Consider the following 16,526-nt stretch of genomic DNA (forward strand, 5'->3'; position numbering starts at 1 on the left):
AAAATACGATCAGGTAACCGAACACACACACATGATAAAGTACTAATGAATTAAAATACGATGAGCGAAGTAAATCAAAAAACACTTTTTCTCAATTCTCAAGTCTAAGTTACGCGTGCATTATATGACTGCTCTAACACAAATACACTCGATGCATTTAGCCGACAGATAATGACGATATATTAAGTAAACACTGCTGTGCAAAATAGGCACTGCAGAGTGTTGGAATGTTACGGTCTAGATTAAAGCTTGGAACAATATTTCAAATATATAAAAAAGATTACGTTTAAGGATCGAATAGTCTTAATTCGATTTATAATTAAATATTTTTTTATCTGAAACATTTGCATAATTTTACTAAAGCGTTCCATTAAGCATGTTTTTCTTAGAAGTTACACACAGTAACTGTAATTAAATTGTATGCATCATAATTAAAATAATCATACAAAAAAAAACGAATTATCTAGGATCTTAATAAGTTTGTACAATCAGATATCACTTCGCTCAAATATTAATTTCTCTTCGAATATTTGAGACAGAAGTAGCAGAAGCAAATTATTTCTATCGCCAGCCTACAAGAACCAAAGCACAGCAGTCAATAAAAATAAGTGACTATTACATTCGGGTTTGTTTAGGTGACTTTCATTGTTACATAAACTGTTTTTTTTTTTTCTTTCTTTCTTGAAATTTATAATTAGGTGATGAGGACGAAAAGTCCTGATACACACATACTACAGATGCGTTAACACCTGCTTATTACATTGTAACATATTGTACATCATGATGTTAAGCCAATTAACATTGTAGGAACAATATATTCCATTTGTCCACCACAAGCGTCCTTACTTACAAGTAACGACCAACTTCAACTGCCTACTGAAATAATGAAAATCGCCTTTCTTATATCGATGTTAATTTATTCCCGATCAACTTCTTCACTTCTCAGCAATTTTTTACCCACCGACTAGTTGACAAATTGAAAGAAAAGAACTATTTTCAGCATATGTGTCTTACATTAACTCTTTTAAAGTCTAGCAAGAGAATGGTTCATTTATTGTTATTACAAATCTTTTATAGATACCTTAATTGCTTGAGTCAGACCTTAATACAGTTGTTTGATATGATAAAAAACAATCTTATTCCACGCTATCATTGTTTCCGCTTGTCATATACTAGACTCCACTATGGAATGTTATAAATAGCACTCGAATTTCTATGACCTAAAAATTTTGAAAATGCTATTATAACACTACTATTACTATAGCACTTGACTTCAGACATCTTGAAACTCAATGATGCCAGGTTCTAGGGCCAAAATCCCTCGTAATGTTTGTCAATATCTCTCATACTCGAAAAATATCGGTACGTTCAATGGAAAGGAGAAAAAAATCTTACATATCAGTAATGATTTCAAGAGGCTACCCTCCGACCGTGCTTAATATGAATTACCATTACTTTTAGAGTATTCTTTTCATCTCTCGCATATGGATGGAAATATTTTCCACCAAAATACAACAAAGAAACTGAATCGGAGGAAGAGAGAGAGAGAGAAGCTGAGGTGGCGATTTCCTTTTCAAAGTGACTGAAGCTACGCCACGTCAACCACTTTGATTCATTCAAATCATCTTATAGAAGGCCAAATATTTCTCAAAAAGAAAGTTCAAATAACTTTAGCAATACTGGCAAAAATATTTCTGAGCGGTATGTAAAATTCGCCTAAAATATGACCAAAAATATGTTTTTGTATCACTTCAGACCCAAATATAACCTAAAGCTAAAAGATAGTTCAAATATGCATTTATACGACCAATAAAAACAGAACTTTTATCTGAGAGTCGGAAATATTTGTATTTAATTCGACATTTAAAAACATATACCAGGATAAAAATGACATGTCATAGAAATCCGAACTTTATTTATATCATCAAGTTTCTACAACTGCACAACACTAACGTCTCTCTCTCAAATTCACGACTGTATGACATTCTAGTGGTATGAAGCAGGCTTCGGATAGTCATGAATTTTGCTTTTACATTAAATTGTGTGTATTTTTGGAGATGTGAGCACTAGACGGATAAAACTCTACCTATATGTGGCTACTCGACACTTAAGAAAATGAATCACTTTCCATTATTATTAAATGAAACATGTTGAGAAATTAAATTTTTGTTTACGATCACTGGTAAAGACATTCCTGTTCCTTCAGTAAAATAGGACAAATCTCGTCATTTCGATGTAATAATAATAATAATAATAATAATAATAATAATAATAATAATAATAAAAATGGTTACCAAAAATGTAGCTTACAGTCAAGCAGCATTGGCTAAAATCAAATTCTTGGTGAAGAAAAAAGTGAGAAACCAGCTGACACCTTTACAAAACTGATTCTACAATACGATAAAGAAATACTGTTACAATTATATGCGTAGTTGATTGTTGAAAATTTAGAATTTAAGCTCCCTTCTCAGTATCACTGCTATATGGGATGAAATCTAGTGTTAAGTGAAACAGAAAGCACATGCCAACTAGTAAAAATATGAAGCCTTTAATTCAACGTCCCACTGATATGCTCTTTAGGCTACAGCAGACAGATGATTAATTAAAGTGAATTATTAAGAAACAATCAGAGATATGATCTGGCAGGAAACGGGAGAAAAACCTACGATGATATCCATCATACATTTAGGGTCTGGGATCAAACCACGGACCACCACACTCTACTGAGTCATATACCCCCCTCCCCCCAAATGGCACTAGTGTATGATAATGTTCAGCGTTGAAAGTGGGGAGACGATTCATAATTGATTTGACCTTAGCTACTCTACAAGCCACTCCTGTTAATGTTAACGTAATTCAAGAACAATTGCATTTCAGAAAGGCTATGGCCAAGTAGTTTCGTCCAGTAGGAAGGAAGGCATGCAAGAAATATCGTTACAACATCTGCAGCGATATAAGCAAAAAGTAATGAATTCCCGTAGAGGATTGTGATTTGTGATAATAACTGAGTGAACCATTACGCACATGGAAAATAGACACCACCGCTTTAAGAAATCCACAACACAGTATTCTTCCATACGGAGTCATTTCAAACTGATTTCCTGAAACAATAGAACTAGAATTAACCAAGATGACAAGAGTTTTTTTTTTTTTCTTTTAATCCAGAAACGTTAACGTTCTGAGAAGGAAACTATCTTGTTAAAATATAACATTAATTTTCTTAATGACAATGCTCGCCTCCACACTGCTATGTAAACTGAAAGGGAATCCAAAATTTGGTATTGTTAATATTGAAATCACCTCAGTCAGTTGAAAGCTACGACTAACACAATAGTCTAGCTGAATTGGGTAGAAAGCAACACAGTCCACCTAAGTACGCATATGAAAATACTTTTCCCCATCTGCCTTGTGAGAGAGAGAGGGTTTTACACTGTGTTCTTGTTTTTATCCCCCCATGCTTTTCTGAAGTGAATACGATATAGTTGCGAGTGATTCGAATGCAAAGGAACCAAAACATTCAATATAATTCATAACACCCTAGCAAAACACGAAAACAACATAATGACAGAAACCATGAAGTAGCTACGGGAAGTGCAATGAACTTGGTGAAAACAGCGTATATAAAAGATTGGCGTGTTTTAAGAATACGAATTTTTAAAAAGTTTAGTAATATTGTACGAGAGGTACGAAACGTTTTTCTTACTGCTGATAGTATCTTTTTACTGTACAAAGTAGATGGCCCATACAAAACCAAGCAGATGCCCATTAAAGAGTTTTCATATTCCTGTGAAGTTCACATCACTGAGATGGGAAAACCATTGAAATTACAGTTTAAGACCTCTTTATTTTTGGCACATGCAATCTTATTGGCTACATACTATCAACACATCTCTTGGTAAGACCGGAGGCCTTCAATAGACAAGAAAGGAAATCCACAAATAGAAGGAATGCTCTTAGGCACGAGATTCTTAGGCAAGGCAGTTAGTGCTTTGCTTGATTCTTCAGGGACAATCTTCTTAACAATTTCGAAAGTATTCATTTTCCAGAATGTAAAAAACTTCTTAGTTGTTTCTGGAGAAACATCCAAGAGTTCAAACTTTTTACGAAAATTTTATATCGGTAACTGCAACGGAATTCAATGTCACTGAATTCTATTACCCTCATGCGGACTTGTAATGAATTCGGTAAGTTAAAAGCTTCTATTTATTCAATACGTGTATTTTGGCAACCCGAAAATTTGTGATCAAACTATTGTGAATCTACATCTAGAAGTGAAAGTACATTTGTGTGTATATGTAGGGGTAATATTCTTTTATATGTAGAAGTAATTTTTTTACAAATCTTTAAGACCGTTGACCGTTAAGCAAGACTGTTGAAAATGTGTAACCGCAACGTTTTCAATACGAGGACATTCATCTATATAAGAATTATATAAGAATGATTGTATTGAGTGCCAACGCTTCTAAATAAAATATCCCTTTCTCTAGCGCTTATCACTACCCAAGTACCGTGGACTGAGTTACATTTTGACCGATCTTTGTACCAAGAATAAACTTAAAAACGTTCACTCTACAGTTCCTTGAGATACCCTTTCTTTCAATTGATATTGACAAACTTAATTGAGATGTTTTGGACCTTTCGCCCTGATATAATGATTATCGCGATCTTTAGACCACTTATCGCAACGTAGCTAGGTGGACCATTGAGATACGGCAGACTGGTAATTACGAGCTCCAGCAGAGGAAGTGGTGGGATACAACGTATGCAAGAACTGCTAACTACAGATGCATTACAAAGATAGTCGCTTGAACAATCCTTTCACTTCTAACACGAAGTCAAAATCTTCACACTTCGGAGGAAACATTAGTTCTAACAAGGTCAAGAAAGAAAGAAAGAAAGACAGACAGATTGTCTCAGACTGTCAGAGAGTTCTATACCAACAGAATATGTGCGCTCCTATATCGATGGGAAATGAAAATGAAATATTTTAATTTTCTACCTGCAGGCTAAAGGATATAGTGGTGAGAGAATGAAAAAAATGATACAGGCAGGGCTCATAGTGGTCTGGTCTCTTGTAAATAGTTGAAATGTGACCAAAAGCACACGAAAAAGTGACTAATATCACATCATGCCCGTTTTTCCTCTATCAATTTCCCCATCACCTCTCTGTTGCTTTGTTTCATCTTTTTTTCTTTACTTCCCCTTTCTTAGGTTTTCTAAGTATGCTTTGTATTTAAAGTAAGCAAACTTAGCAGATGTAACAAGCTTCTGAGTAAGTGGAACCAGTTCTGGGCTATTTCCGAATTTCTTCATCCCAGACATTATATATTTAACTTAGCATTGAGAGTTCTCAAAGCCATGCAATATTCAAATTCATCACCTACTCTTACGAAGAACATACTAGAAGCATAACACAAGACGAACATGATGAACCAGACAAACACACACAACGTTGAATGGAACGTTAACTACTTCGAGAGAAAACTAAAAGACTATTATGATAGAAGAAAGAATAGACACAGAAGGGTTCTCAACCCCACCTTGAGACTTAAGCATCCACCAACCATCCACTGTGCTTTAGAAAGAATAAAAGCTGAAGTGAGAATAAAGCTGACTGTTTTACATGTGGCAGCAAGTACTGAAGCTTTCAGAAGAGTAATGAGTAACAAGTTTCTGCCTTTTTCCATTTATTTTTATATTTTTCTTAGAAAACTGCCAATGCAAAACATAAATCTCACGAAAAAGTCACTTTACCTCCCAAAAAAGTTAACTTTTAGTGACAAACTTGAAAAAAAAAGTAACTTTTAGCTATAATAAAAAAAAAAAAAAAAGTGACTCGCTATGAGCCCAGTACAGGGGAACCTTGAGAAAATCCACCACAAGCCCACTTGGTGCGAGCTGCGAATACTACATCGATGGGATACATGTCAATATGTAAATAGATATTATCAAAAGAAGAATATATAACAGTAGCAGGCAGATAATTATGAAACTGAACCACACTTTTAACTCTTGTTGATCTCACAATGGAGAAGCAGATATTATAGAAAAATATTTAATATTTACATCTATTTAAATTGAAGATCAATTATATCAACATACAAAAAAATGTATACCTATATAATTAAATTATGAATTTGCTTTGGTCATTTTAAGTGTATATCTTGAATTTCTACACTCGAATATTTCAATTCTAAGAATCATGACTATCCGACGCCTATTTGGTGCATACATTGAATTATTAAAAATTGTGCGAAAAGAAGCTAATTATTTTCCATGAAGAATAATCATTTTATCTATAGAAAATAAATTAATTAATTTTCATTGACGCTTCGTTTACAATTACACATAACACAATGTATTAAACAAAAGATTAAAGCTTTAGCGTTACACAACAAATCCAATTACATATACAAAATTATAAAATTTCCTTCTTTATATTTGAATAAAAAGAATAAAATTTCTGATTATAAACTTTACATAACAAAACAGTGTAATAAAAAATTTAATGGAAAAACATTTGTTTCACTACTTCACACACCCACACACCACACCGACACTCAAGTAATATTTCCTGTACACAACGAAAACCACATTTGAATAAGACTATTGAATGAAAATGACGCCAGCAGAACGTTTATTTTTGTCTTAAAAACAGAAAAAATTGTTTTGGTTTCTCTTTTTAAGATTATGAGAAATTAGTTCTCATATGACTGATATAAAAAACATTTGCAGCATACAATTAATTTCACAAGATTGCAAAATAACCTGAACATAAATTGTGTGTGTGTGTAAATCAAGAGCAGTGTATACCAACGTTTCATTTGACATTTTTGAAGGTTTAATAAATTGCGCATTTTAACTAGTAATTGAATATTACATTCAAATGTTGCCCATCCTAAACCACTGCCATTTAAATGTATAATAGAAGTGGAAGCCCTACATTTTCATTCAATGCAAGTATCAGATCAAAATGAATTTCATACACGAAAATCAATAGTTTTGTATTCCTACCATAATGGTAGGTTTCTCTTACATATGACATAGCCACCATTCAAAAATATAAGGTACAACAAAGCGTTCTTAAAATCATATCTTTGAAGAAATCTATAAAACTACGTGTTATTCTTAATCAAAGATATTTTCAATTTAATGGAGGTTTCTACACTAACGAACTATCCAAGTCAAATCTAAATATTACAAGTTTGGATTTTTGCCTATTTTTTTTTTAAATATACCTAATCAGGAAATGTATCGTTGGACGTTCGAAAACGATTTATTAAGACCCTGGTACGGAGCATGGTGCTTTACGGATCAGAAACGTGGACATGGAGAAAAGCTGAAATATCCAAGCTGGAAGCATTTGAAATGTGTTGTTGGCGCAGAATGCTGCGCATTTCATGGATCGAAAGGAAAAGGAATGAAGACGTACTAAAGGAAGCTAATGAAGGACGACAGATCATGAAGAAACAGCATGCTTGGCCATCTTATTCGGCACTCCGATTGGATCACCGTGTTGATAAAGGGAAAGGCAGAAGCAAGACAAGTAAGAGGAAGAGCAAGAATAGAATATTTAGATGCATTTATGAAGAGATCTTATCAAAGTATAAAACAGTTCTCCCAAGGAAGAGAAAATTTTTAAAATTTCCATGTTCCCCATCAACCCATGGTTGAGGTGAGAAAGAGGGACATAATCATTAATTTAAACGGAAGTAAGCGAAATCTTTACCAAGCAAGATTATTTCTCTACTAAAAAATGGAGATGAAGTGTCTGTTTTAGGTAAAGAATAATGATTAGCTCGAAAGCTAAGAAATGTCATGCTATTTACTTGGTATTTCATACGTGCTATTATATTTTATATTTGCCAAAGTTAAATTTCAGAGCTTTTCTCCTTGTTTACTTAAGGTTATTTATCTTCCGTATCTGGAAACAACACAACTATTACTATTAACCTTAACGAAATAGACGTCTTCAAATATCTGAAGATGCAATATGCGAAGTTTATAGATTTCTTCAAAAATACCAGTTGTACACCGCGTTCATTTCTATATTCATGACATAATGAATGGTTCCTAGTACCAACATCCCTGTAAAGTCTTAATTTCGTTTTACTACCTACACACATATAAAAAGTTATTTCATTTACATGGAAGATATCGCAAGTTAATTACTACTGGTTACAGCCTAAGAGGCACATTTCTCAATCAATGAAAAATGTGACCAGTTAAACAAAATGTTTCTATATCAATTTTAAATTAAAATATATAATTTTTTTTTTTCTACAAGTTGTAACGTGTATTCAGTATCACAGAAATACCGATTTTCATTCCAAGGGAATCTGAACAATTGAAAAAGGAATGTTGATTAACAGAAAAAGCCAGCAAAGGAAGAGGAAATAAAACAAAGGGAGATGCTATACAAAAACTAAGTACTATCATACATTCAGCATAAATTCGAGTTAGCTTCGCAAATGGTAACTTCATTTTAAATATGATTAAGCAATTCATAATAGATTTTGTGCTTTTACATTTGTGACTGACAACTCACAACCCCTTCAAGTGCATACGTGCAAATTAAGATGAAGTAACTCAAACTTCCTATTTACATCACACAAATACTTAAATAAACTATATGTCACTTGCTGTAACCGACACAAAGAACTGATACACGGGACTTGATACACAACCACATAGCAGGTAGTTTTGACCCAACACGCAATAATTAAACATTTTCGTAACGAAATCTATACATAATACATATAATTTGTAAATATTTTTTTAACATTATAAGCTTTATTAAATACTGTATTAACGGGCTGGAATGCTTCATGTGTAACTGGCGCTGACAAGTTCTAAATTAAATTCTTAAAATACATCTGATCTTAGCTTAAGAAATCACAAGGTATAGAGAATTTACTCTTTTGTCGCATACATCTTTATATATATATATATATATATATATATATATTTCTCTATATATATTTTTATCTCTTTGTCAACATATTAACAGCATCAAACTTTAATAGGAAGTCACTCTCAAAGGCATTCCATTCTCACACTCGTAGTTAATCTCATTCACACTCTATATGTATATATAATATATATATAAAAACACATATCCTGGATTTACGCCACGAAACCGAAATGATCAGTCTATATTTTTAATTTGATTGTGATGTATATCATTCGATATGGTGAAGATTTCACCACATAAAGGGAAGAAAAATAATCTGAAAAAACACACATTCATCCACAGACTATCACAAAACCTTCCTCGCCTTTTTTCTTTTCCTTTTAATGAAAGCCCTGCAACCTGTGAAATATGAGGAAGATATTACTTGTCATTCAAGTGACTAATAAAAAATATTATTTTTTGCCCTTTTTTTATTTACAAATTGCTTATGAATTAGTTCGTTAGTTCTCTTCCACTGCAGCGCTTGTCCTGCTATCATCTTTGGTATTAATTACCTTTACATTGATTAGATACATTTCTTTATTAAGTTAGTGAACACTGTTTTTTTTTAGTGACGTACTGTACAGACACAAAACCCGTCCAAAGGTTAATCACGTACTCACTAACTGCAGATTGAGCTATACATTTTTCCTTTTATATGATAAATATTTCATCCTGATGAGATAGCATAAAGTCTGTAAACGTGTTGATTGGTCCAATTTGAGAAAGAGACATCTCTCGATCTTGGGACCAAACTAAGTTTGGACCAAATACCACAGCCAAATTAGAGGAAGTCATTTTGTTCAAATCACTACGATCCATTACCTATAAAAACATAGAGAACCAAATAAATACCTTAAAATACAAAAATTGACGTTAAATAGTGTTTATCATGAAAATTGAATAGTAGTCATATTAAACACGAATAAACGTATTTCCAATTCTTTTTTGACCAAAATTCAGGTACAAATATATATTTGTTATTGCGGTGTCGCTCAACAAATGAACGTGTGTACAAGGGTACCATAACAGTTGGATTGTAGTTGAAAATTTTCTATACAATCGTTACTGTGCATTGGGGTTGGATGGTTTAAACCAGTTTATAATGAAATAAATTTATGAGTAAAAATGGTGCAAATCGTGTGAACTTCATGGTGAAATTTCCTCGTATCTCAAACCATCTACAAGATCTTTTTTCATACATTACAAACCTATGAAAATGAATGTGACTGACTAATTGAAATCGAAACTATTTTTTTACATATGTATACGTATGAGTAGTGCAGAGTCAAATTGAACTCAGATTCGTGTTGTTATTCTCTTCTTTTAATGATATACAAATTGAATTAAGTTGCTTTATTTCTTACTCAGTGAACTAACTTAGATGTAATTAGATCTTCTGTATTCTGTAGTCTTTTGATTTGTCCATTTATTTCAGTAATGTATAAAACTGTGCAGTGATTTTGCTTCCAAAGTTGTGTATCTTTCCGCCCTTCTGGAGTGACTCTTAAAATATTCACAAGTATGCAAGATCAGTACAATGTATTTCTATCAGGTGTCCTCCGTGGATAACATTCATCACCTTGCTAATCAAGTTGTCCAGCGTTCGAAATGAACTCTTTTGAGTTTTACGTCCCATGGTTAAGCCGGCTAGGCTAGAGACGGTGATCATGAGAAATGAATGAAATGGTGGAATGAAGAAAGTGGAAAGAAACGGGAGAATCCGAAAGAAACCCACGCATATGATATCTGTCAACCACATAGTTCACTTGGCTCGAGCTGGGATCGAGCCAGGAACACCATGCACCAGAGATGAACGCTCTACCACTGAGCCACCGCAGCCCGTTCCAGCGTCCGAGTTCAAATGGAAGACAATCTTTTTGGTACAAACTGAGTAGTGATTCGTATCTCACTTTAAGATTAGGGTTGCCAGATTTTCAGAGGAAAAAGGAAGACCTTGGGATTTTTATGGGAAAAGAAACGGAAGATACGTGATATTGAGGATTTATATATAAAAAACATTTGGTTTCACATTGTAATGCAAAATAATCTTCATTAGACTGGAACATAAAACTTAAAAAAGTCATGTAGCTTGGATTTCACGTTAAGCCGTAAGTCTTCGTCTCATATAACCTCGGTGCTGAGACACGCTGAAGTCAAACTCAACCAGCCAAGTACATCACACAATATTTGTTGTCTTTTAACTGTATTTTAATGAAGATTGTATCTCGTAACAGTCCCACATCCTTTTTAATACGTTCAAAAATACTTGCAGGACATATGGAAATTCACAAGAATTTGGAGTTCTGCTTTCATTACTTGAGAGTAGCTTCTGTTCCTGACATCAATATATCACATTCGATCGAACTGTGAAATGATTATATGATGTTGATACACGAAGACTAAGATGCTAAAAGCAAATTATTCTTAATCATAAAGTTGGGGTCCCGGTTAGACAGGAGGTAAAAACTTTATGCATACTTCCGTGTACACAACCTGTTTTATTTTCTCTCTGAATACTAAGTTAACTTCGCCGGATTGCGTTGCTAACAGTTTGTGAGAATTCAGTTACTGTAATTAAAAAATAGCACTAACAAAATCGTGAAAAAACATTTTTAAAATGTCCACAACTATATTTCTATTTATTTATTCCAAAAATGAAGAAGTTGATTTACAGGAAAAATAAAATCGTATAATGTAAAATGTGCCAGAAAAACGTAAATCTTACAGGGAAAATGTAAGATATGGCAATCCTATTTAAGCTGTAGGTCCCACCATTCTTCACAAGCCCGTTACGATCAAACCAACTTCTCTCAATCAACATGTAATGTAAATAAACAAACGAAACCTACTGAAACCCAAAAAACTGGCTTAATTAAAAAAAAAAAAACTTTTTTGCCAACTCTACTGAGAGTTAACAAAAACGTATCGATGATTTTTTCCCCTTATACTCTACTAAAAAATATATTAAAAATATGCAAATGGTTATTATAACAAAAGTGGATTATGGAGGTATGTGGCAACATATAATGTGTCTTTTGGCCTATTTATGTTAATTTATAAAGTCGTTTCACATTTCGAGAACCTCCAATTTTTGTTTTCACAAAGAATGTGAGTTTTCAAATTTCTCTCGTATTCTCTACAATGGAAAGCTGATATTGCCCATTCAGTATTTACTTTTAGCTGATAATCAATTTTTCACAAATACTGAAAGAAATGTCAAGCGCTTACATATAGGAATTAGCACGCAATGTTACTGTATTTCATTTTTCAATTAATACGATTCTATACATATCATAAACTTTGTAAAACAGTTGAAAGTGTTAAATGTTAGGCTAGCTTTAGACGGAAGCATTTCTCGTAGCAAAAAATCGTATCATCGATATCCTACCGTCTAAAGTAGCAAATGTTAAAGCATTTCACATACTATGGCATATCTTGTCGATATTTCGTAGCATTTTCCCCAGAATTTCTCGTCCGATTGCAGCACCGTGGTGCGTTAAAAGGAAGCGAAAGATTTTCTGCCAAATATCCATTATCTTGCTTTGTGTGGGAAATTAAATTGTATTAAAGAAAACTGGGTTGAAGTAGGGATGCTATTATTATGTTGACTGAAAAATATGAGAAGCATCCTTATTTATACAAAGAACTTTTCTTCGGCTTCGTTATCCATACGAAGGAAGTTCCTGAATGCAATAGGATCCTCAGGCTTCAGTTCTCTCTCTACCAAAGAAAGAACTGAAATATTATCATCCCTCCGCAACAACCAATTCTTTGCCCACATACTTCTTTGTGGTTTTCCTTTTTTAATATAACCGGCGAGAACTGTTGTTACAACCACTACAGCTTTAGCTACCTCACGCTTTAGTTTCGGAGCCTTAATTGCGCTCTTCCCCAGTGATTTGTTTGCTACGTCACAAAAAGCTTATCAAATTGCTACCGTGTAAAAGCACAATATACTTTCGATGCCATAGAATATTATACGAGATTTTTGGCAGCACATCTATTACGAGAAATCCTACAATGAATGCTTCCGTCTAAAATTAGCCTTACACGCAGTAGGACAAGGAAAAATATTTTGAAAATTCTGAAAATTGAAAAAAATGCAACCTTACGTAACCATTCTCCCATCTTCTACACACAGAAAAACTAAAGAAGGAAAAATTTTATTTATTTTTACTACAATATTTCTTTAACGTATACCTACTGAAAGATAGTGCAATTACTTTATAGATAAAGATATGATACAACGTTTATATCGTTATTTAATGTACGAACTCCTAAGCTTTTGATCCAGTTCAAAGATCTTTAACAGGCGCCGAGAAAGTATTTCATGCCATGGCCTCCACGCTCTCCTGACCTAACCCCATCTGCGTACTTGTGTGTGCGTGTGTGTGTGTGGAACGGGGTTATGTGAAAGATTCAGTGCTCACACCTCCTCTACTACAAAACCTGCCAGAACTGCGAGCCCACATCAACCATGCTTTTGAACTCATTGATAGGAACATGCTGCACCGAGTGTGGGAAGAACTTCATTTTTGGCTTGATGTCTGTCAAATCACTAAGGGAGCACACATCGAACATTTGTAATTAATAACAAATTTTTGAGTTTTTCTGTGTGTTTGAAAAAAATTATCGCAATATATACAGTAATACAATTATAGAACTGTGAAATCGCTCCAATCATTTATAATAACCCCGTACAACTTGCAAGCAATAATAAAGTTATGGGGGGAAAAATCTGGCGAGAATCAGACGAAGCAAGGTAATTTCAGAACTTTACACCGAAACTGAGTAGGTTCACAGATGAACTCGGATAAGAACACACAGGCGCATTTCATGGAGTTCACGGAGTCCTATTGGGAGCAAAGAGTTCTCCTACGTGAATAATATAAAGCAAGAACTTAGGGAAGTGGATAATAATAGCCAAGGCTGAATTCAGATTCAAGAGCGGATGGCGATGACGCTTCCAATTCCTTACGCCGCAATAACAACTGGGAATACTGAGCGTTGCCAAATAATTATATATATATATTAATTTATTAATTAAAGGTTTATTTGATAATTTGTAAACGACTTAGGGTTTCGAAACTCGATATAAAAGCAAAGACGGATGAAACACGGAAAGCTATTTTATCTGATACTTTGACGAGTGTTTAATACTAAATTATTAGATACCTAAAATATAATGCAATCTTTACCTGGGATTGAGACTTATGTACCCTTTATTAGTGTTATGTTTCTAATAATTAAACGTGTAAAAAACATTCTATCTGTATTTTTTAAATCTTTATGTTGATATTGTATTTATTTATAGCCACGAACAGAGTCAAAAGCTTCGTGGTTCGTATATATATATATCATAACGGAACTTGGATAAATAGTGGACTAGCACGTGTTTCATGTGTAATAAGACAAAAACGTATCATGGTTCATCTATACATAAGGAATTAAAAGCTAGCAAAAGCTTACCTTCGATAAAAAGTGAACAATATATTTTAGAACAGCGTAATTATCTTCAGGTAGCTTTTCAAGTATTAATATTTTGATCGTTCGTGGCCTTTCGTCCTTCGGTATACCTGAAATAACAATACATCATTTGCTGATTATTAGAGAATACATTATTAAATAAAATATTAAAACGTAATACTAATTTACGAAGAATTAGTACGTACTAGGTTACTATGGAATTAATAGACACAGTAGATATGCATTCCCTCACAGCGAACAATCTAGCTGCTAAGTGCATTCGCATTTATTTGTACAACAAAACAAGCACAATAGTTATTTTACGTAAACTGCACTATACAAATGAAACAAGGCTTTGTTACTTTACGTCTGTAATGATTAACTTATCCAATACATTTCGGACATTTCCATCTCTGGGTTTATAACTACCTCTTCTTGAACGGGTGCATAAGGTTCTGTCATACATCTTTTATACTGTTAAGCAATATATCTAACTTAGTACTTCAAAATTCTGCTGATATTGTTTTAATTTGAAATAACTCTATATGTAGCAAACTCATGTAGGTATGGTGAACAATCGAAGAGAAGAATGTGCTCCTCAACACGTCGCATTGTTCCTATTTCACTCTCAAAACACCAATTACTGCCAGTGATTATGTGATCAAGTGTGTGTTATGATACAGATGCTGCCAGTCTTATATCAATACACATGACCGGACCTGTTCAGACGTGGTTTGTGGAACACCCGGTTCAATTTCAAAACTTTCCATTGTACTATCAAACACTTGTGGGCAGGTTTAGAAAAGGAGTTCGGTGAAGATATCCTCTTTTCGTTATCGCTGATGCATTGTATGAAGAATGGTGCTCCCATTCACGAGTTATACGCCTCATTTCTCAATGAATACAAGATAAAATGATCCAACGCTGTATTATTCACATCAGTTACATTCTGTTAAGGTGTTTCCATCATTGTGTAATTTTGTTTTCTTCATCATAACGCGGAAAACGCCTTTAACACACTTCAAGTTCACAGTTTACTTTCCCGTATTACTTACCTCAATGATGTTTGCTTATGCAACACAAAACGTCCATGTTTACAAACTAATAGCCTACGATACACTGCAGTACAGATCTAGACCAAAGATGACGAACTAAATGTTAATAAAAAACATGATTTTCATAAGTTTAAACTTACTCTGAAATTGAGTTATTTCATCATACAGATCGAACGTCATGAGTGGCTCCTCTAATTCTCGTAAGAATTTCTTCAGAATGACCGCAGCTAAGTGCACATTACCCTCGAAATCTATTTCCTGTCCCTGGTTGAATTTCGTCTGGTATTCTTTGACTAGAGTGGCACTCGCTGACCTCCGAAAAAGGCCTTCGGTTTCCAAGGCTGAAAAATACATTAAGAGGGTATCACTACAAACAAAGATTCATTTTCGATTATACTTGGTGAGCTCTAAAATCTTCCTCGGTTACTAATTTAAAGATAATGTTATTGCGTGATTCCAATATTCCCCAAAACGTAACGTTTCCAAACAGATTTCTATTATTGCTAGTTTGTTTCTTGAAGTTTAGCGTCCCTTTACAGCGACGAGGTCATATGAGACGTGTATCTACACTTTCAAGAGGAATTGAAAGCACTGTAATGTGTTTAAATTTTATGCTCCCGAGAATTGAACCTAGGACCTTATCAGTCTGCAGATCTGCAGGGAGGTTCACATAATTAGTAGTGGATTCCATTATGTTTTATATATCAACTACTGGAAAGGAATTTGAGGTATTGTATTAATTACTTTTGCATGAAACTACTGTTCAAAATCTCTTGTCGTCGCGAATTCTGTCGAAGAATTTGAAGCTTAAAATATATAAAACAATAATCATGCCTGTTGTTCTGTATAGTTGCGAAACATGGTCACTTACTCTGAGGGAAGAACATAGACTGAAAGTATTTGAGAACAGGATCCTGAGAAGAATATTCGGACCCAAGAGGAACGGGAATGGGGAATGGCGGAAACTTCATAACGAGGAACTACATAATTTATATGGTTTACCCAACATTGTTAGGGTCGTCAAGTCTAGGAGGCTTAGGTGGGCGGGT

At 33.9% G+C, this 16,526-nt stretch overlaps 1 protein-coding gene across 2 annotated transcripts in view; it reads right to left on the reverse strand.

The window, feature by feature from the left end:
- Positions 1–326: 326 nt before the first annotated feature.
- Positions 327–16,526, reverse strand: part of LOC145662237 (rho GTPase-activating protein 1-like) — a 37,785-nt gene continuing 21,585 nt past the window's right edge. For both annotated transcript variants that reach the window (XM_081727598.1, XM_081727597.1), the window contains 3 exons: positions 15,618–15,818; positions 14,426–14,532; positions 327–9,778 (listed from right to left, as the gene is read on the reverse strand). In XM_081727598.1, coding sequence (XP_081583724.1) covers positions 9,608–9,778; positions 14,426–14,532; positions 15,618–15,818 — 479 coding nt within the window. In that variant the 3' untranslated portion in view covers positions 327–9,607. The remainder of the gene's footprint in view (positions 9,779–14,425; positions 14,533–15,617; positions 15,819–16,526) is intronic.

This window comes from Thermobia domestica, chromosome 10, assembly GCF_964235325.1.
Source record: "Thermobia domestica chromosome 10, izTheDome1.hap1.1, whole genome shotgun sequence".
NCBI classification, from domain to species: domain Eukaryota; kingdom Metazoa; phylum Arthropoda; class Insecta; order Zygentoma; family Lepismatidae; genus Thermobia; species Thermobia domestica.